This window comes from Balaenoptera borealis, assembly GCF_965194805.1.
Source record: "Balaenoptera borealis genome assembly, chromosome: 10".
In the NCBI taxonomy this organism is placed as follows: Eukaryota; Metazoa; Chordata; class Mammalia; order Artiodactyla; family Balaenopteridae; genus Balaenoptera; species Balaenoptera borealis.
In genome coordinates, this window is record NC_138874.1 from 10,015,669 (window position 1) to 10,039,126 (window position 23,458).

A 23,458-nucleotide genomic window follows, 5' to 3' on the forward strand; every position below is an offset into this window, starting at 1 on the left:
TAGTAGTGATAAGAGTACTAATAGGGGGCTTCCCTGGTGGTGCCGTGGTTGAGAGTCTGCCTGCTAATGCAGGGGACACGGGTTCGCGCCCTGGTCTGGGAAGATCCCACATGTCGCGGAGCAACTAGGGCCTTGAGCCACAGCTACTGAGCCTGCGCGTCTGGAGCCTGTGCTCCGCAACAAGAGAGGCCACGATAGTGAGAGGCCCGCGCACCGCGATGAAGATTGGCCCCCGCTTGCCACAACTGGAGAAAGCCCTAGCACAGAAACGAAGACCCAACATAGCAATCAATCAATCAATCAATCAATCAATCTTTAAAAAAAAAAAAAAAAGAGTACTAATAGTAGCTAACATTTATATGGGGACATTGGTTTTAATGAATTTTAATAGCAGGGTTGCTTGAATTGAGAAATAACAACTCAATTGTATGGTAAATATGGTCAGTCTGGAGTAGTAAACCAACACAGTTCTATCTTAAACAGAATTATCTTGCTTCAGTGAGAAATGTTAGTTAAGTTGACAGTTCTCTTTAAATCTAAAGAGAGTGTTTATTTTTTTCAGGAACACAAAGAGGGGCAGCTTACATCCATGCCCCGAGAGGTTTGTAGATCATTTGTGAAAATTATAGCAGAAGTCCTTGGGTCTCCTCCAGATCTGGAATTATTGGCAGCCGTCTTCAGTTTCCTTTTAGCAGCTCACCCTCCTACCAATACTTACGTTTGCCATAACCCTGCAGGCTTCTACTTTTCTTTGCACATAGGTAGGTATGATCATTTTTTTTAGGTCTTGGCTGTTTACACTTTTGTTTCTTCCTTCCCGCTTGATTTGTGTTTGTTTGATATATATTGAATGGCCTCTGTGCTAGAAACTAATTACACACTGGGATTGGGACAGGGCAGAGTGCCATAAAATGAACCAGACATAGTCTCTGCCTTCAGAGGGCTTAAATGCCAAGAGGCAAGGGGAGATATATATGCTGAAATAATTATAATAAGAAACAATATCTGGTAAGTACGTAAGAGATGCAAAAGAAGAACTAATTAGATTTCAGAAGAGTTAGGGTTTCATCAGACAGGTATGGAGAGAGATTTAATAGATTAATATCTGCCATGGGCATTGCAGAATTTAAGTAAAATTTAATAGGTAGATTGGAGAATTAGCATTCCAGGTGAAGAGAATGACTTAAAGGGAGGAAAAATAGAAAGAGAAAATAAAGAATAATGAATTTTACCTAATATAGGGGATTTATAAAGGAGTAGTGAGAAATAATACCATAAATATAGTTTGGGACTATCATTTATTCTACCCCACCCAAGCTCATATTAAACGAGTCCTTGAATGTAAGGTCAGATAATTTGAACTTGTATTCTAGTTGGGGGTAATTGAAGGATTTTGTTTTGTTGTGTTTGTTTTGAGCCAAGGAATACAATGTAAGTAAATTATTACAGTAAAATTCAGTATAGAGAAACCACCTGCATAGAAGTGAGTTGAAGCTCTGGGAACAGATGAGACCACTGAAGAAAAGTGTGGAGAGAGAGAGAAGGAAAAAGGAAGCTAAGGATGGAACTGTTGGTGATAATACTATTCAGAGGGTGGAACAAGAAAGAGTAATCTCAGTGTAAAAGAAAGATGGAAGAATCAGAGTTTTAAAAGAACTAGGAAAAGGTGATGTGGTAAGAAAGCAAGCAAGAGTATACCTGTGAGAAAGCTAGATAGTAAATTTAGAGAGGGAAGCTGGTTGTGCAACAGCCATTTTAAGCAATATAATAAGTGAATAAAATGATTCCGCCGCAGTAAAAATCCAAGTGAAATTATACAGCATGACTTTGTGTTAGGTTCAGCTAACATTTAGTGAATAAAGCAATGCCAAGATTCTGGTAGCACAGGGTTGTTGCAACGATGGGTAAAATGTGGTCGCCTCCCTTAAGGAGTTTACAGTCTAGTAGAGGGGAGAGAGACATAAACAGGTAAGTATACCATGTGGAAAGCACAGCGATGTCAATATTTCATTTTGGGTAGCATAGAGCATGGCGAGGGGATATTTCCTGGAGGTGGTGACACCTGCTCTGAGTCTAAAGGCTGAGTAGGAGTGGAAGGGAGGGGCCTTTCAGGCAAAGCGAACAGCTTGGTTTTGCTGAAGTATAATACAAGCAAAAAGGCTGGTAGAAGGGTGTGGAGACAGGTCATGGAGATTCTTGTAGCGGTAAGGAGGCAGCAGAAAGCCACTGGAAGGTTTTAAGCAGAGATTGACATTTGATAGAGAGAAGGCTGGTAGCTATGAGGATTTGAGGGTGACCAGAGGTCCATCACGGATACCATTTAGAAGTCTGAGGTAATAATCCAGGTGAGGGGGATAAGAGCCTGCCTTATAGCGCTATGCTAAGGATGAGAAGAGTTCCAGAAACAGAAATAAAGTCAATGGAACCTGGAGACTGACTTGACAATGGGTAAAGGAAAGGTTGTGGTCAAGGGTGGCTCCTGGATCCTGCATGGGAAATGGGTACTTCTACCAAAGGAACCAGAGAGCAACACAGGAGTGAATTTAGGGTAGAAGGATGACTCACATTTAGATTTGTTGCATTTGTGGTGCATTTAAAAAATCAAGCAGTTGAATTTAGAAGTATGAAGCTCAAAAAGGAAGATTAAACTGGAGGTATCAACTTTGGAGTCATATTGGGGCTGTGTGAAAATAGAGAAGACACAGCCTTTCCATCAAGGAATGAATTGATGAACAGTCTCCTTGGAGAGATCATATTAGCATATAAAAAGTGAACAGTTAGCTGCTCAACTATAGGAATAACTATAAATACAGTTAGAATTCAAAGAAAATAGAAGTTAATGTGGCTAGTAATAGTCAACAAAAGAATCTAGAGTAAGAAGTTGTAGAGTGTCCTCACGTATCAAATGTGCATTATTATAAAGGATGCTGTTTTTTCTTTTTGCTTTGAACATCTTTTTGTAAACATTTGTATTTAACGATTTGCTTTTAAAGTTATAGTTTTGTTTTATCCTTCTTTAAAATTGTCTGAAAACTTTTTTTGATCCTAGATGGCAAGATCTTTCAGGAGAAAGTACAGTCAATCATGTACCTGAGGCATTCTAGCAGTGGAGGAAAGTCTGTTACTAGCCCTGGATTTATGGTAATAAGCCCATCTGGTTTCACTGCTTCACCACCTGAAGGTAAACAGACAAACAAAGACAATGATGAAAGTATAACCCTTCTGTATTTAGTTCTGAATATTTAATAGATAAGTAAATTGTACATGTTTTAGCAGCATAATACAACCTGATATTCAGAATAAATAAATGGAAGGCTGAACTTAAAAATAATAGAATATGTTTAAGGAATCCATTTCACTACTTTCTGATATCAGTAACTCACATTCAGGATAACAAGTGACTCTCAGGAGGACTTAGGGAGTGGATGAGGCTCCTGCTGTCTTGCTCTGGAATTCTCTCTCCCCTTCTATCATAGGCATTTGTCTTTCATTAAGCTTCTGATTTATTTTCCCATTTTCTTCAAAAGCTTTGTTTGGCTTACTGCTCCTTTCCACCTGAGCTCATTCTAGACAACTTCACTTGCCATGTGAGTGGCCATCCATACTCCAGCCTTGACCCTGGGGACCGTCCCCTCTACTTTATCTACCAGTCTGCTTGCATCTGTCTTAGACACCATCAAAGAACGCTTCCCACCCCTAAAACTCTAGTCTCCCACTCTTTATGACAACTTCCTATCCTTCTGGTTTCTTTGTCATCCTCCCAAGTTCCCTCTGCCTGTTTTCCCCTTCCAGCCTAGATCCCAGCAGCCAATAATTTTATTTCTTCATTTTCCTTGTCCTCTTGGCCTTTTAGCACGCTTGACCTGAAAAAGTCAAACCTTTCCTCAATCTAACCATCCTCACGCTGCTTAGAATTCCTGCCATTAAAAGGGTCTGTGGCATAGTTGGCCTTTTAATGCTGCCCTATAATTTTTCTGTATATTCAGAATCAGTTGCCTCTTCTACCTCCGTAGCAAGTATATTCAAGTCTTTAAGCTAACAGTACTTTTCTCTCTTCCTAGCTTGTTCTTAACAGACAACCTCATCTCTATTTTTATAGAGAAAAATTAGGTACATGTCTCCTGGTCGTGAACTGACTGTATGTCTTTTCCTTTCCTGACTGCCATCCTCTCCCAGACTGAGACATTCTTTCTCCCAGACTGTTAGTCCCACCTACTCTTGTCTCCAGCTCCAATACAAACCATTAAATAGGCCGGTAAGATAGAGACATGGATAGATAGGACACAGTATCTGGGTATTAACCTCCAGTTTTCCTTCTCTCCCGAAGTGTTTCAGTTATTCTCTAGCACATTTTATGGCCTTTTATTATAATATATTTTTAAAAATTTATTTATTTATGGCTGTGTTGGGTCTTCGTTTCTGTGCGAGGGCTTTCTCTAGTTGTGGCAAGCGGGGGCCACTCTTCATCGCGGTGCGCGTGCCTCTCACTATCGCGGCCTCTCGTTGCAGAGCACAGGCTCCAGATGCGCAGGCTCAGTAATTGTGGCTCACGGGCCCAGTTGCTCCGCGGCATGTGGGATCTTCCCAGACCAGGGCTCGAACCCGTGTCCCCTGCATTGGCAGGCAGATTCTCAACCACTGTGCCACCAGGGAAGCCCCCTATGATAATATTTTAAGGCTGTGTTTTAATGAGTTTATTTGGAATTTCATAGGAAGTGTCATTTTTTAAATCATTGTGCATCACTCTGAAACATTTTCTAGTACAATCATGCCACCATTTTTTCCAGGTCGTTTGAACAGTCTCTTTTGGCAACCTTATTCCTCCAGCCAAAACCCAGAAATAACTAGGAAAAACTTCTGAGCTATGGAGCTGTTTTATTGCCACAAAGCCTGAGCTCTGAGCAATTCATTCAGTGCTTGTTTACTTTATATCAGTGCTTCTCAAGTTTTAGCTTGCTGAAAAATCACCTGGAGAGCTGGTTAAAACATAGATCCCTGGGCCCCTGCCTCACACGTTCTGATTCAGTAGATCCGGGGTGGAGCCTGAGAATGTGCATTTCGAACAGTCACACAGAGGTGCTGATCCCATGCTCCTGGCCCACAGGCCATACCTTGAGTAGCATTCACTTATATCCCATGCGCTAAGGATGAGAGTGATTTTTCTGGTCTCCTCCTACATAGAATATAAGAAGCAGAAAATTCGAGAGCTATAGCAAGAAGAGAAAAAACTGTTTCTTCTCAGTAATAGCAGCAAAAAGTGACTACAGAAAGGGAGGAGTGAGAGAACAGTCTAGGGACATTTAGCCTAGTCATAACAACACCAAGTACAACTATCACTAACATTTATTGAGCACCTATTATATGGCAGGCACTATGCTAGGTGCATCATGGATATGATCTCACTTAATCCTTAAAGCAGCCTTGCAAAGTAGATGTTCTGAACCCTCATTTTACGTTGCAGAAATGAACACTCATCTAATTAAATGATTCACCTAAGCCACCTAACTAGCTGAACTATCGCTTGAATCCTGTTATATCTCGTTGCAAAGCCCACACTCTTTCCACTGTATCAAACTGCATCCTAATGACTGCTAGCCTGAGGTACATTGAGTTTCACTTAATTCACTTAATTTCACTTCCATAGCACGATTAATCCTAATAACTTTGAATCACTCAGGCAATATTGTATTTTGTTAAGGAGACAGGTAAAGATATGTATTTTGGGAAAATTTTAATAAAAAGTAGTTAAAAGAAAAATAGTTTTAACCTTAAGAATTTTTAAGCATTAGTTACTGTGATCATTAGCCTGTATGGGTTCTTTAATATCACTAGATAAATGGGTTATTGCTCTGGTTGGGACCGATAGTGCAGAAAAGAAGTGGGCCCGCTCATAAGATTTTTCAATACTGTTTTTGTGTCTACTCTCACCAGGAAACAATTCCTCCAGTGCTGTTCCACCGCAGATGACTGCCAGCATGCTGCGTTCTAGAAGCCTACCAGCATTTCCTACTTCTTCACCTCAAATACAACCACGGAAATTGACTGGAAGTTTGGGTTGTAGTATTGACAAGTTACAAAGCGTTGTAGGTAATGATGTTGCTTCCCAACCAGAGAAATGCAGCCCTCAGGGGAGTTCCGAGACGCTGAAGAAAGGCAAAGAAGATGCTTTTGTCAGTAGCTGTGAGTCTGCAAAAACGGTTTGTGAAACGGAAGCTGTCCTTTCAGCCCATGCCTCTGTCAGTGGTGTCCCAAAAGGAACATCGGGACTTCCAGTGGTCAAAGTAGATCAGAAAGAGGTGGGAACAGAACCCAGATCAGACGATGACAGTCTTGGGGATGAGTTCTGCCCACGCCGACCTGATTACCTGAAGGGACTGGCCTCGTTCCAGCAAAGCCACAGCACTATTGCAAGCCTTGGTCTAGCTTTTCCCTCACAGAATGGCTCTGCAGCTGTCGGCCGGTGGCCAAGTCTTGTTGACAGGAACACCGAAGACTGGGAAAACTTTGCCTTTTCTCTCCGTTATGAGCCAAACCACAACCGAACTAGAAGTGCTCACAGGTACTCACATGTTTTTGTATGCCAAACCCCTCCCCGCTTTTTTTTTTTTTACTGTTCTTTGAAGAATTTCTGTACTTGTAGAAAAGTCTTTATTATGGGATCTCTTATAACATATATATTAATAACAAACAAAGGTACCTTTCTCCTTATTTTAATACTAGGTGATATTGAATTCCATATTTAACCAAAGGATAAACCATAAATTGTTCCTGAAGAAAAAATTATCTTATGGTTTATTTAATTCCATATGGTTATTAGAGAAAAACTCTTCAGTTTAGGGAAATTATACGATTTATTATCGTTCCCAAAAGCATCTCAATTAGCACCGTCAGTGAAACTTTCTGCACGATGATGGAAACGTTCACCTGTGCTGTCCACTGCAGGAGACACATAACGCACTTGAAATGTGGCCAGTGCAGCTGAGCAACTGGATTTTTAATTTAATTTTAAATAGTTTAAATAGCACAAGTGGCTAATGGAAATCACAGATGTAGAATAGACTAGTGTTTAATAGACGATATACCTAAAAAATACCGGTGATAAAAAGTGATGGCAAATTTGTTAATCACAGTTAAATCAGGGAACATTTTTTAAACCTTATGCACTTTTGTTTCATCTGTGAAAATTATTACTACTCATCACAGCTCTTAAGGTAATCATGAGGCACTACTTTCCTCCCTGATCTTGTTTTGGTAAGACTTTCTGGGCCTCTGTTTTAGTGTAACTGAAGACTGTTTGGTACCTGTATGCTGTGGGTTGTATGAACTCTTAAGCGGAGTTCTTCTCATCCTGCCTGATGTTATGCTGGAAGACGTGATGGACAGGCTCATTCAAGCAGATACGCTGTTGGTCCTCGTTAACCACCCATCACCTGCTGTGCAACAAGGAGTTATTAAAGTAAGGGCAAATGCGAAATACGTTGTCTTCATTTGGAACGATAAACATATGCGTAATTTAAAATTTGAATGTACATATTCAAATAGACCTGAAGCTTTCTTTTATTCTTAGGCATAATGAGCTGATGCAGTTTGTTACTTCTTACCCCTATTTTTCTATGTCTTGTCATCCAGCTTTAAGCCCTCCTCCATATATTGATTCATATCAGTATGTTTTTTAAAGTCTACTACTTACAAGGAACACACAGGTCATTGGAAGTCTCTCCTGCAGTGTAGTATCGTTAAATCTTAGACACTTACTTCAGGTTTCAGCTCAGATGTCACCTTCTCAAAGAGGCCTTCCCTGTTCACCTTTCAAACCAGTTTCTGTCTAGCCCTGTTCCTCACTTGTTCTATAATAGCATCTTAGGTGTGTCTTGTAATTATCTTTTTAATTTGTTTGTGTATTCATTTTTTTTTAACCTCCCATACTGAAATATAAGTCCTGTGAGGGTAGGCATGTTGTGTCTAATATATAAAAGGTCCTAAGTACATGGTTGAAAGAATAAATATTTGATATGAATGGTTCCCATTAGGAGACAACCCAATATTGAAATGGTCTTTAAAGATTCTCATTTTCTTAGTTTGATGTGGGATATTGTTAAATCAGTTGCAACCCACTATTTACTTAGCTTCCATTTCATGTGTAAAACACTGGGCTAGCTGCTATGTGGGATATAAAGGGGAATAAGCCTCTGTATTTAGGAGTTTATAGGCCAGTGGGGAAGAGAGACATATACCCAACTAAGTAAAATGTAAGGACTTGTGTGATCAGTGCTTCAGTGGTAGTATTAATAAAGAAGAACGGGAGCACAGGAAAAGCAAATAATTCTGATGCGGGAACCAGGGAAGGATTCATGCAAAAGGTGTATTTTGTATTATGCTGTAAACTTAGAAAGCTTTTTAAGTAGGGCGGTAAAGAGGTGTGTGTTTTGGGAAGAATAGTCTGTCACCACTGTGAGGGAGTGATTGCAGGGGAGAGAGAGGTGGAAGCATTGTGTTCGTAGGATATCACAGTGGTCCAGGGGAGAGATGATGAGTCCCTGATCTGGGGAAGTGGAAAGTCAAAGGACAGACAGATTTGAGAGACATTCACTGGAATGGAGGTGAGAGACCTTCATAATTACATGTAGGAAATCAGGACAAGAAGAGCCAAAAGTGAGATTAGCCTTGAAGTCTCATAGGATGGTGCTACTGTGCTCTAAGATCAGAACCATGGAAGAAGTGAGTTTGGAAGGAAAAATAATTACTTAGATTGTACACATGTTGCATTTAAGATGCTGGGAAAGGATGGAAGTTTAGGCCTATGCTCAAGATAAATAAAATGTTAAGAAGTCTAGAAAAATAGAGGTCTGGGATATATATATATATATATTTTTTTTTTTTTTCAGAGAAAGCATCATACAGTGTTGACTCATTTTTCTTTTTTCAGAATTAGAATTAGGCACAAATATTCTACTTATACTCAGCTAAGGCTGCCAATCTGCTAGGTGTCCATGCTCAGCTAAAAAGCTAGTTTCCCATCACAAAAATATTAAGATCTCCAAGACAGGGTCATCATTAGCATTCCATAATAATCAGAGACAAAGTTCATTTTTGTTTTGCTATGGAGGTGGCATTTTTTTTGCGCTTTCTCTGTTCTATACAGATGAAATTAAACAATAACTTACAACTACAAATATAATACACTGTCTGACTTGTATACATTATATAAAATTTTAATATATTGTCTAACTTAATTTTTTTCCTTAGCTATTAGATGCATATTTTAATAGAGCATCTAAGGAACAAAAAGATAAATTTCTGAAGAATCGTGGCTTTTCCTTGCTAGCCAACCAGTTGTATCTTCATCGGGGAACCCAGGAATTGTTAGAATGCTTCATTGAAATGTTCTTTGGCCGACATGCTGGCCTTGATGAAGAGTAAGTGGGTTCTTCCCTCCACCAGAATTGGGGATCTTTTGTCTTAAATGTAAAATTTGTCAAACTGACTCTTAACAAAATTACTTGGTCACTCTTAGAAAAAATCTGCTAAAAGTCATTTTCCAGGTGAATCAATTTATTATTTTCCATATTATATTCTTTCTAATATAATTTCTTCCTTTTTATGTCATTCATTAGCTAGGAACTAGTAAGAAAGAAAGAAAGAAATGCTGCATCAGATGAAAGAAAGTGATAGTTAAGATTGGTTTTACAGTGTTAACCTGAGGTTAACTGAGAAGATGGTGGCTTCTGTGGTCCCAGCAGCAGATTAAAGGAGGGCTGCATAGACAAGCTCCTCACTCCCTCAGAGACCCAGGTTATCTGGGTGAAGAATAAATCCCCCACCTGGAATTCCAGCACACTGATTACTGAGCTTTGTCCCTGGTATAATGCTGAAGGATTAGCAAATAAGTACAAAAATTAAAGAATATTTTTCTCCCAAGCCAAAAGTTTGGCAGAAAAGTTAAGCTGTGATTTCTGTGTATGATAAAGTAGAGAGAAATGTGTGTCTTTGTATTATTATTAAGTGTCTCCTACTTATTTGTAAGTAGACCAATTCAGACGTTGAAGAATTTACTTATTAGTTGCAGCAATGACAATAGTACTTTCCGTTCGCATACAGCTTTTGGCTCTTTCAAAGCAATTCTGCATCATCTCATTTGATTCTCACAACAGTCTTGAGAAGAAAGTAGAGCAAATATCACCACACATATTTGACAGATAAAGAAAATGAGGTATAAAACATGTAAATAATTTCCCTCCATCCCAGAGACAAAGAGTATTGGAACAAGAACTCGAGATCCATTCCTTTCACTAGACCTCTTTTTACTAGTTCCCTGAAATACTGTGTAAAATAATAGTCATTTTTTTTTCCCTGCACACTTGTTATATAGATCCCTAGAGCAGGGGATCTTTGGACAACTTAGTGGTTCATGGACAAATTAAAGTGAGTCAATTAAAACCATGAAATTGTATAAACGTTTCCCTTGAATATTTGTGTATTTGCCTTGGAACAGACTTCTAGCAACACCTTTTATCTTTTTATTGGAGGGATTTATGATCTAAAAAAAGGTTAAGAATCCTTGCTTCCCTAATTTATGCTTTATAGCTTCAAAATCAAGTCAACAAAATGGCCTGTATTGCAATCATTTTTCCTTATTTCATGGTTAATTGCTTCTGATGTGCTCTTAACTGTATTATTTATTATAGATTTGATCTGGAAGATGTGAAAAACATGGGACTTTTTCAGAAGTGGTCTGTCATTCCTATTCTGGGACTAATAGAGACCTCCTTATATGACAACGTGCTCTTGCATAATGCTCTCTTACTTCTTCTCCAAGTATTAAATTCTTGTTCTAAGGTAGCAGATATGTTGTTGGATAATGGTCTACTCTACGTGTTATGTAATACAGTAGCAGCTCTGAATGGATTAGAAAAGAAGTAAGTTTTAAATCATTATTTAAAACTACATCTGATAAAAACTTTGGAAAGGGAAAAACTTTACTAGCAGGTTACATCAAAGCATCTGATATTTCATAATACTTTCAAAGAATTTCTTTCCTCCAAAACTGATTAAATTAAATTAAATTAAATTAAATTTGGAGGGCATATTTTTCCATCATTTTCAATAAAGTTTGGTTTAAAAAAAATAAGGTATTTATATGAAATACTTTTAGGTATTTAGAACCTGAAGACAATGTGAATAAATTTAACTGTCCTCAAATATATTTACCAAGCTTCCACTATAGTCTTATAAAAACTATTATCCCCCTCAGGAATAGGAAATTGAGGATTAGAGAGATGTAGTAACTTGTTGCAGATCACACAGCTAGTAAACAGAGAACTTGAGGCTGAATCTTCTCACTTCAGAAGCCTGTGCTTTACAGTCACCATGCTCTCCCACTTTTAGCATGCTGTACCGCTGTCTACTACCGTAAATGAATTTCTAGTAGCAAAAAGTACATTGGCAAATGGCTGCCCACCAAGTTGATTAACAGCTTTAAAAAATGTTAGGCAATTATATTTTTATTTGGATTTTGTGCCTTCGGTGTCTGCATTTATGATGTACAGTATAACATTTTTATTAGCATAATATTAAGATACAAATCTCCAGAAGCATCATCTTACTGCACGTTAAAACATTAAATATTAAATATATTTTTGCAGAGAAGGCAGAGCATATCCTCGGTGATTCTCGAGGCCCAGGAGGCTCTCTGGGTGCTAGAGAGGACTCCTTGTAGTCAGCTCAGTTCGGTTTTTATTGGGCACCTGTTTTATTTAGGATCTGTGTGCTGGGCATATGAGAAATACAAAGTATTATATTCCTCAAAACATTTAGTCTTGATTATAATACAGTGCATGAAATTGGTGGAACTTGGGAAGAGTACCAGCAGGCTCCTGCTAAGAGCAGTTTGTTGCTGTTGTTGTTTTAAAGAAACTGTACTTACGGAATGTCCCTATATGCTACTCTATTGATTGCGCCCCCGCCCAAATTTACCATTTCTAACTCTTGCTCGATTTTGAAAAAGTAAGTGGAGAGGCTTAATATCACACACTGAGGTAGATTATCAAGGTTAAAAATTGAGGGATAGAAGATACTAATTCATATTTATTAGGTAGTTGTAAGTGATTAATACATATATTCAAATCTGTATCTCTTTTAATCCTTAAAATAAACATACTTTGTGTAAGTGAGATTCAGAGAGGTCAATTAATGTATTCAAATTCACCATCTCTGTGAAGCCTTCTCAGAACATCCCTCTTGATACCCACAGAATCTTCACCTTTAGTGTGTTGGGAACCTGCCAGTGCCTTCCCACAGTATCTTGTGTTAGTCTCTGTTGTTACATTTACCACCACTTACTGGTTATATTTATCTGTTCACTTGTCTGGTCCTTTGCAAGCTGAACTTTCACAGGAGTCAAAGCGTGTCTTCTTATTTCTGTTCCTAGCATGTAGTTTATGTAACCTGCCATAGACTAAGCATGGATAAATATCGAATGAATGCATGAATGAATGAATGAATGAATACTGGCAGAACAGGAATTTAAACCAGTTCTTTTTGCCTTAAATTGTTTGTTCTTTTTCTTTAGCGTTCCTTTGAATGAATACAGATTGCTTGCTTGTGATCTGCAGCAACTTTTCATAGCAGTTACAATTCATGCTTGCAGTTCCTCAGGCTCACAATATTTTAGAGTTATTGAAGATCTTATTGTACTGCTTGGATATCTTCAAAATAGCAAAAGCAAGAGGACCCAAAGTAAGATTTAATTTTCATGGATTTGTGGGGGGCAGTTGTATAATAGCCAAAAATGTTAGTAGAACCTAATCTCTTTCTCTGGCTTCTGTAGAGAGAGTGGGATAGAGGAGAGAAACTGTTTTACTAAAGGTTCATCCTTAACTTTGTTTACTGGCTTTAAAAAGAAGCCTTTTTAAGTGGCAAAAATTTAAAAGTGATGCCCTGACGTAATTAGTAGCTGCCAACACATCACTAAAAGAAGCTGCTGGGACTTCCCTGGTGGTGCAGTGGTTAAGACTCCACGCTCCCAATGCAGGGGGCCTGGGTTCAATCCCTGGTCGCGGAATAGATCCCACATGCATGCCTCAACTAAGAGTTCGCATGCCGCAACTAAGACCTGGTGCAACCAAATAAATAAATAAATAAATATTTTTTAAAAAACAAAAAAACCTGCTGATTTTTCTTACCAAGTAGAATGAAAAGGCTTATGCTGAATAGTAACAGAAAACATTAGTTTTCTTTAGTGGCAAATATTATAGTGAATATGGGGCAGAAAACTGTGAGAATTTCTGGTTAAACTTTTGCCTTATATATTAAAAAGGCTGTTCTTTAAAACAATTATATAAAATAAAATTTGTGAGCTAGTATTTTCCTATTGAATTTTTTTATAGTAATCATTTGGAAATTTGCTTTAAAATTGCTTTTAAAGACAGTTAAGAAATGTTTACTACCATTGAGAACCCACGTTGATCAAACATTTTAAATTTATCTCTAATAAAACATTATTGGCAGTTTTGATATTGCATGAATGTAAGAATCAATTCAATTAAAAAAAAAATTAACAACCACATAGCTTGAAAACATTCTAGCATCTTCTGTTTTTAGATATGGCTGTTGCACTACAGTATAGAGTTCTCCAGGCTGCTATGGAATTTATAAGGACCACCGCAAATCATGACTCTGAAAGCCTTACAGATTCATCTCAGTCGCCGTCTGCTCCCCATCATGCAATATTTCAAAAGCGAAAGAGCATTGCTGGTGAGTGCTGAAATAATATTTTAATAATTATAAATGGAAGGTAGCTTGACTCTCCTGTGTGTATTCTGATGGCATTCACATTTTAAAACATTTCTTTGTTTCAGAAGCTAAACTATAAAGTTTAAGAAGGTTTTCCTCCCAGAGGAGGAAAACTGCTACTTTCCTACTGCTTTCTTTTCAGTGCTCTTCTCATTCAGTTATCTCTTGAGCACCTGCCATGTGCCAAGCACTGTGTTAAATGTTGACGATACAGTGATGAAAAAAAAAAAGACGCAGATTCTTCCCTTCTACCATAAAGTAGTAGAGAAATGTAGAAGGTAGGAATAGAGACCGTAACAGGGCAGCCTGATTTACATCCAGAGTTAGGAAAGTCTCTGAGGAAGTGGGATTTCAATATAAGGGATGAGAAAGGAGTTAGCAGGAGCCAGAGGAAGAGTATTACAGGCAGAATGAACAGCTGACGTGCAGGTCCTGGGGCAGGAAAAAGCTAAGGTTGTTCAGAGAACTGAAAGAAAGCCGTGTAGCTGAAATATAGCCCTTGATGAGATAGTGCTGCCAGATGAGGCTATACAGGACGGCATGAACCAGATCATGTGTCATCATATGGGCCATGTTAAGGAGTTTATTAGATTTTATCCTAATGGGAAGTTGTCAGAGGTTTTTAAGTAGCTGGCATGACATAACCAGATTTTCATTTTGTAAAGACCATTCTGGTTTCTGTGCAGAGTGGATTAGAGGAAAGTAGGAAAGGTAGTGGGAAGTGCAAGGAGGAGGCTATTGCAATAGTCAGGGCAGGAGGTGATGGTGGCTCGGATATGGTTATGTTATACACGTGACTATAGGGCTTGCTCTAAATGAGGACATGTCATGAAATTCTAATTTTTAATATTGTTAGACTTATTTTTCCCACAAAATCTGCTCTGCCCTATATACACATTAATTCTGAAAGATAGCGTGAACACCCCCCACACATACACATTGGCTCTATATATGCACACACACACACACACACACACACACATATATATATACGTCTGTATATACTGGACATAGGTACATGTGCGCACACACACACACACACACACACATATATATATACGTCTATATATACTGAACATAGGTACACGCGCACACACACACACACACACAAACACACACATATATATACGTCTGTATGTACTGGACATAGGTACATGCACACACACACACACACACATATATATATACACGTCTGTATATACTGGACATAGGTACATGTGCGCGCACACACACACACATATATATATATACGTCTGTATATACTGGACATAGGTACATGCACACACACACACACACACATATATACGTCTGTATATACTGGACATAGGTACATGCGTACACACACGCACACACAGACATATATATACGTCTGTATATACTGGACATAGGTACAGGCGCGCGCACAAACACACACACACACAGATTTCTCCAAACTGAGGACTTGGTAAATTGTTTGAAGTTTAATCACCCATACAGTCTTGAGAGCTTTTAAATCCAAGTCTTTCTTCTACCTGGTTAAACTACTTCATTGTGGTCAGTGCTATGCCGAAGTTTAAAACCATGTGGGAGGAGAGAAGATGGCGGAAGAGTAAGACGCGGAGATCACCTTCCTTCCCACAGATACAGTAGAAATACATCTACACGTGGAACTGCTCCTACAGAACACCCACTGAACGCTGGCAGAAAACGTCAGACCTCCCAAAAGGCAAGAAACTCCCCCCGTACTTGGGTAGGGCAAAAGAAAAAAGAAATAACAGAGACAAAAGAATAGGGACGGCACCTGCACCAGTGGGAGGGAGCTGTGAAGGAGGAAAGATTTCCACGCACTAGGAGCCCCTTCGCGGGTGGAGACTGCGGGTGGCGGAGGGGGGAGCTTCGGAGCCACGGAGGAGAGCGCAGCCACAGGGGTGCGGAGGGCAAAGCGGAGAGATTCCCGCACTTCCCGCACGGAGGCTCGGCGCTGACCAGCACTCACCAGCCCGAGAGGCTTGTCTGCTCAGCCGCCGGGGCGGGCGGGGCTGGGAACTGAGGCTCGGGCTTCGGTCGCAGGGAGAGGACTGGGGCTGGCGGCGTGAACACAGCCTGAAGGGGTTAGTGCACCACAGCTAGCCAGGAGGGAGTCCGGGAAAAAGTCTGCAGCTGCCGAAGAGGCAAGAGACTTTTTCTTCCCTGTTTCCTGGTGCGCGAGGAGAGGGGATTCAGAGCGCCGCCTAAACGAACTTCAGAGACGGGCGCGAGCCGCAGCTAACAGCGTGGATCCCATAGCAACAGGGGCGCAGAGGGAAAAACGGAGAGACTCCCGCACAGAGGCTCGGCGCCGCGCAGCGCTCACCAGCCCGAGAGGCTTGTCTGCTCCCCCGCCGGGGCGGGCGGGGCTGGGAGCGGAGGCTCGGGCTTCGGTCGGATCGCAGGGAGAGGACTGGGGTTGGCGGCGTGAACACAGCCTGAAGGGGTTAGCGCACCACAGCTGGCTGAGAGGGAGACCGGGAAAAAGTCTGCAGCTGCCGAAGAGGCAAGAGACTTTTTCTTCCCTGTTTCCTGGTGCGCGAGGAGAGGGGATTCAGAGCGCTGCCTAAACGAACTTCAGAGACGGGCGCGAGCCGCAGCTAACAGCGCGGATCCCATAGCAACAGGGGCGCAGAGGGAAAAACGGAGAGACTCCCGCACAGAGGCTCGGCGCCGCGCAGCGCTCACCAGCCCGAGAGGCTTGTCTGCTCCCCCGCCGGGGCGGGCGGGGCTGGGAGCGGAGGCTCGGGCTTCGGTTGGATCGCAGGGAGAGGACTGGGGTTGGCGGCGTGAACACAGCCTGAAGGGGTTAGCGCACCACAGCTGGCTGGGAGGGAGACCGGGAAAAAGTCTGCAGCTGCTGAAGAGGCAAGAGACTTTTTCTTGCCTTTTTGTTTCGCGGCGCGCAAGGAGAGGGGATTCAGAGCGCCGCCTAAACGAACTCCAGAAACTGGTGCGAGCCGCGGCTATCAGCGCGGACCCCGGAGACGGGCGTGAGACGCTGGGGCTGCTGCTGCCGCCTCCAAGAAGCCTGTGTGTGAGCACAGGTCACTCTCCACACCGCCCCTCCCGGGAGCCCGTGCAGCCCGCCACTGCCAGCGTCCCGTGATCCACGGACAACATCCCCCGGGAGAACGCACTGTGCGCCTCAGGCTGCTGCAACGACACGCCGGCCTCTGACGCCGCAGGCTCGCCCCGCCTCCTCTGTACCCCCCCCTCCCCGCCTGAGTGAGCCAGAGTCCCCGAAGCAGCTGCTCCTTTAACCCCGTCCTGTCTGGGCGGGGAACAGACGCCCTCAGGCGACCTACACGCAGAGGCGGGTCCAAATCCAAAGCTGATCCCCAGGAGCTGTGCGAACAGAGAAGAGGAGGGGAAATCTGTCCCAGCAGCCTCAGAAGAAGCGGATTAAAACTCCACAAACAACTTGATGTGCCTGCATCTGTTGAATACCTGAATAGACAACGAATCATCCCAAATTCAGGAGGTGGACTTTGGGAGCAGGATATATTAATTTTTCCCCTTTTCCTTTTTTTTTTTGTGAGTGTATATGTATATGCTTCTGGGGGAGATTTTGTCTGTATAGCTTTGCTTTACAATAGCTTTATTTTACTTCACTATATTATAGCTTCTTTCTTTCTTTCCTTTCTTTCTTTCTTTCTTTCTTTCCTTCCTTCCTTCCTTCCTTCCTTCTTCCTTCCTTCCTTTCTTTCTTTCTTTCTATTTTTTCTCCCTTTTACTCTGAGCCGTGTGGACGAAAGGCTCTTGGTGCTTCAGCCAGGCATCAGGGCCGTACCTCGGAGGTGGGAGAGCCAACTTCAGGACACTGGTCCACAAGAGACCTCCCAGCTCCACGTAATACCAAACGGCAAAAATCTCTCAGAGATCTCCATCTCAACATCAAGACCCAGCATCACTCAATGACCAGCAAGCTACAGTGCTGAACACCCTATGCCAAACAACTAGCAAGACAGGAACACAGCCTCATCCATTAGCAGAGAGGCTGCCTAAAATCATAATAAGGCCACAGACACCCCAAAATACACCACCAGACGTGGACGTGCCCACCAGAAAGACAAGATCCAGCCTCATCCACCAGAGCTCAGGCACTAGTTCCCTCCACCAGGAAGCCTACACAACCCACTGAACCAACCTTAGCCACTGGGGACAGATACCAAAAACAACGGGAACTACAAACCTGCAACCTGTGATAAGGAGACCCCAAACACAGTAAGATAAGCAAAATGAGACGACAGAAAAACACACAGCAGATGAAGGAGCAGGGTCAAAACACACTAGACTTAACAAATGAAGAGGAAATAGGTAGTCTACCTGAAAAAGAATTCAGAATAATGATAGTAAGGATGATCCAAAATCTTGGAAATAGAATAGACAAAATGCAAGAAGCATTTAACAAGGACGTAGAAGAACTAAAGAGGAATCAAGCAATGATGAAAAACACAATAAATGAAATTAAAAATACTCTAGATGGGATCAATAGCAGAATAACTGAGGCAGAAGAAAGGATAAGTGACCTGGAAGATAAAATGGTGGAAATAACTACTGCAGAGCAGGATAAAGAAAAAAGAATGAAAAGAACTGAGGACAGTCTCAGAGACCTCTGGGACAGCATTAAACGCACCAACATTCGAATTATAGGGGTCCCAGAAGAAGAAGAGAAAAAGAAAGGGACTGAGAAAATATTTGAAGAGATTATAGTTGAAAACTTCCCTAATATGGGAAAGGAAATAGTTAATCAAGTCCTGGAAGCACAGAGAGTCCCATACAGGATAAACCCAAGGAGAAACACGCCAAGACACATATTAATCAAACTGTCAAAAATTAAATATAAGGAAAACATATTAAAGGCAGCAAAGGAAAAAAAACAAATAACACACAAGGGAATCCCCATAAGGTTAACATCTGATCTTTCAGCAGAAACTCTGCAAGCCAGAAGGGAGTGGCAGGATATACTTAAAGTCATGAAGGAGAAGAACCTACAACCAAGACTACTCTACCCAGCAAGGATCTCATTCAAATGTGATGGAGAAATTAAAACCTTTACAGACAAGCAAAAGCTGAGAGAGTTCAGCACTACCAAACCAGCTTTACAACAAATGCTAAAGGAACTTCTCTAGGCAAGAAACACAAGAGAAGGAAAACACCTACAATAACAAACCCAAAACATTTAAGAAAATGGGAATAGGAACATACATATCGATAATTACCTTGAATGTAAATGGATTAAATGCTCCCACCAAAAGACACAGGGTGGCTGAATGGATACAAAAACAAGACCCATATATATGCTGTCTACAAGAGACCCACTTCAGACCTAGAGACACATACAGACTGAAAGTGAGGGGATGGAAAAAGATATTCCATGCAAATGGAAATCAAAAGAAAGCTGGAGTAGCAATTCTCATATCAGACAAAATAGACTTTAAAATAAAGACTATTACAAGAGACAAAGAAGGACACTATATAATGATCAAGGGATCGATCCAAGAGGAAGGTATAACAATTGTAAATATTTATGCACCCAACATAGGAGCACCTCAATACATAAGGCAAGTACTAACAGCCATAAAAGGGGAAATCGACAGCAACACAATCATAGTAGGGGACTTTAACACCCCACTTTCACCAATGGACAGATCATCCAAAATGAAAATAAATAAGGAAACACAAGCTTTAAATGATACATTAAACAAGATGGACTTAATTGATATTTATAGGACATTCCACCCAAAAACAACAGAATACACATTTTTCTCAAGTGCTCATGGAACATTCTCCAGGATAGATCATATCTTGGGTCACAAATCAAACCTTGGTAAATTTAAGAAAATTGAAATCGTATCAAGTATCTTTTCCGACCACAACGCTATGAGACTAGATATCAATTACAGGAAAAGATCTGTAAAAAATACAAACACATGGAGGCTACACAATACATTACTTAATAATGAAGTGATTACTGAAGAAATCAAAGGGGAAATCAAAAAATACCTAGAAATAAATGACAATGGAGATACGACGACCCAAAACCTATGGGACACAGCAAAAGCAGTGCTAAGAGGGAAGTTTATAGCAATACAAGCCTACCTCAAGAAACAGGAAACATCTCGAATAAACAACCTAACCTTGCACCTAAAGCAATTAGAGAAAGAAGAACAAAAAAACCCCAAAGCCAGCAGAAGGAAAGAAATTATAAAGATCAGGTCAGAAATAAATGAAAAAGAAATGAAGGAAACAATAGCAAAAATCAATGAAACTAAAAGCTGGTTCTTTGAGAAGATAAACAAAATTGATAAACCATTAGCCAGACTCATCAAGAGAAAAAGGGAGAAGACTCAGATCAATAGAATTAGAAATGAAAAAGGAGAAATAACCACTGACACTGCAGAAATACAAAAGATCATGAGAGATTACTACAAGCAACTCTATGCCAATAAAATGGACAACCTGGAAGAAATGGACAGATTCTTAGAAATGCACAAACTGCCGAGACTGAACCAGGAAGAAATAGAAAATATGAACAGACCAATCACAAGCACTGAAATTGAAACTGTGATTAAAAACCTTCCAACAAACAAAAGCCCAGGACCAGATGGCTTCACAGGTGAATTCTATCAAACATTTAGAGAAGAGCTAACACCTATCCTTCTCAAACTCTTCCAAAATATTGCAGAGGGAGGAACACTCCCAAACTCATTCTACGAGGCCACCATCACCCTGATACCAAAACCAGACAAAGATGTCACAAAGAAAGAAAACTACAGGCCAATATCACTGATGAACATAGATGCAAAAATCCTCAACAAAATACTCGCAAACAGAATCCAACAGCACATTAAAAGGATCATACACCATGATCAAGTGGGGTTTATCCCAGGAATGCAAGGATTCTTCAATATACGCAAATCAATCAATGTGATACACCATATTAACAAATTGAAGGAGAAAAACCATATGATCATCTCAATAGATGCAGAGAAAGCTTTCGACAAAATTCAACACCCATTTATGATAAAAGCCCTGCAGAAAGTAGGCATAGAGGGAACTTTCCTCAACATAATAAAGACCATATATGACAAACCCACAGCCAACATTGTCCTCAATGGTGAAAAACTGAAACCATTTCCACTAAGATCAGGAACAAGACAAGGTTGCCCACTCTCACCACTATTATTCAACATAGTTTTGGAAGTGTTAGCCACAGCAATCAGAGAAGAGAAAGAAATACAAGGAATCCAAATCGGAAAAGAAGAAGTAAAGCTGTCACTATTTGCAGATGACATGATACTATACATAGAGAATCCTAAAGAGGCTACCAGAAAACTCCTAGAGCTAATCAATGAATTTGGTAAAGTAGCAGGATACAAAATTAATGCACAGAAATCGCTTGCATTTCTATACACTAATGACGAAAAATCTGAAAGTGAAATTAAGAAAACACTCCCGTTTACCATTGCAACAAAAAGAATAAAATATCTAGGAATAAACCTACCTAAGGAGACAAAAGACCTGTATGCAGAAAATTATAAGACACTGATGAAAGAAATTAAAGATGATACAAATAGATGGAGAGATATACCATGTTCCTGGATTGGAAGAATCAACATTGTGAAAATGACTCTACTACCCAAAGCAATCTACAGATTCAATGCAATCCCTATCAAACTACCACTGGCATTTTTCACAGAACTAGAACAAAAAATTTCACAATTTGTATGGAAACACAAAAGACCCCGAATAGCCAAAGCAATCTTGAGAACGAAAAATGGAGCTGGGGGAATCAGGCTCCCTGACTTCAGACTATACTACAAAGCTTCAGTAATCAAGACAGTTTGGTACTGGCACAAAAACAGAAATATAGATCAATGGAACAGGATAGAAAGCCCAGAGATAAACCCACACACATATGGTCACCTTATCTTTGATAAAGGAGGCAAGCATATACAGTGGAGAAAAGACAGCCTCTTCAATAAGTGGTGCTGGGAAAATTGGACAGGTACATGTAAAAGTATGAAATTAGAACACTCCCTGACACCATGCACAAAAATAAACTCAAAATGGATTAAAGACCTAAGTGTAAGGCCAGACACTATCAAACTCTTAGAGGAAAACATAGGCAGAACACTCTATGACATACATCACAGCAAGATTCTTTTTGACCCAGCTCCCAGAGAAATGGAAATAAGAACACAAATAAACAAATGGGACCTAATGAAACTTAAAAGCTTTTGCACAGCAAAGGAAACCATAAACAAGACCAAAAGACAACCCTTAGAATGGGAGAAAATATTTGCAAATGAAGCAACTGACAAAGGATTAATCTCCAAGATTTACAAGCAGCTCATGCAGCTCAATAACAAAAAAACGAACAACCCAATCCAAAAATGGGCAGAAGACCTAAATAGACATTTCTCCAAAGAAGATATACAGATGGCCTACAGACACATGAAAGAATGCTCAACATCATTAATCATTAGAGAAATGCAAATCAAAACTACAATGAGATATCATCTCACACCGGTCAGAATGGCCATCATCAAAAAATCTAGAAACAATAAATGCTGGAGAGGGTGTGGAGGAAAGGGAACACTCTTGCACTGTTGGTGGGAATGTAAATTGATACAGCCACTATGGAGAACAGTATGGAGGTTCCTTAAAAAACTACAAATAGAACTACCATACGACCCAGCAATCCCACTACTGGGCATATACCCTGAGAAAACCATAGGTCAAAAAGTATCATGTACCACAATGTTCATTGCAGCTCTATTTACAATAGCCAGGACCTGGAAGCAACCTAAATGTCCATCGACAGATGAATGGATAAAGAAGATGTGGCACATATATACAATGGAATATTACTCAGCCATAAAAAGAAATGAAATGGAGGTATTTGTAATGAGGTGGATGGCGTTAGAGTCTGTCATACAGAGTGAAGTAAGTCAGAAAGAGAAAAACAAATACAGTATGCTAACACATATATACGGAATCTAAGGAAAAAAAAAAAAAAAGGCCATGAAGAACCTAGTGGCAAGACGGGAATAAAGACACAGACCTACTAGAGAATGGACTTGAGGATATGGGGAGGGGGTGGGGTGAGATGTGACAGGGTAAGAGAGTGTCATGGACATATATACACTATCAAATGTAAAATAGATAGCTAGTGGGAAGCAGCCGCATAGCACAGGGAGATCAGCTCGGTGCTTTGTGACCACCTAGAGGGGTGGGATGGGGAGGGTGGGAGGGAGGGAGATGCAAGAGGGAAGAGAAATGGGAACATATTGTATATGTATAACTGATTCACTTTGTTATAAAGCAGAAGCTAACACACTATTGTAAGGCAATTATACTTCAATAAAGATGTTTAAAAAAAAAAAAAAAAAACCATGTGAAACACTCATCTGTAGAGAAAAGCTATCAAATATACATTGTTTCGCAGGAGTATGTTTACATTATGCTAAATGAAAGCTTATGTAAATAAAACTTGTAAAGCATCCACATAACTAAACTTATCTCCCTATACATCCTTCTTTAATTAATTAATTAATTATTTTTAACATGTTTATTGGAGTATAATTGCTTTACAATGGTGTGTTAGTTTCTGCTGTATAACAAAGTGAATCAGCTATACATATACATATAT

At 40.3% G+C, this 23,458-nt stretch overlaps 1 protein-coding gene across 4 annotated transcripts in view; it reads left to right on the forward strand.

Moving 5' to 3' along the window:
- The window catches only part of LYST (lysosomal trafficking regulator), a 188,797-nt gene that overhangs the window by 87,055 nt on the left and 78,284 nt on the right, over nucleotides 1-23,458 (forward strand). For all 4 annotated transcript variants that reach the window (XM_082407545.1, XM_082407547.1, XM_082407546.1 and 1 more), the window contains 8 exons: nucleotides 563-761; nucleotides 3,050-3,181; nucleotides 5,932-6,559; nucleotides 7,279-7,456; nucleotides 9,247-9,416; nucleotides 10,686-10,916; nucleotides 12,569-12,735; nucleotides 13,600-13,752. In XM_082407545.1, coding sequence (XP_082263671.1) covers nucleotides 563-761; nucleotides 3,050-3,181; nucleotides 5,932-6,559; nucleotides 7,279-7,456; nucleotides 9,247-9,416; nucleotides 10,686-10,916; nucleotides 12,569-12,735; nucleotides 13,600-13,752 — 1,858 coding nt within the window. The remainder of the gene's footprint in view (nucleotides 1-562; nucleotides 762-3,049; nucleotides 3,182-5,931; nucleotides 6,560-7,278; nucleotides 7,457-9,246; nucleotides 9,417-10,685; nucleotides 10,917-12,568; nucleotides 12,736-13,599; nucleotides 13,753-23,458) is intronic.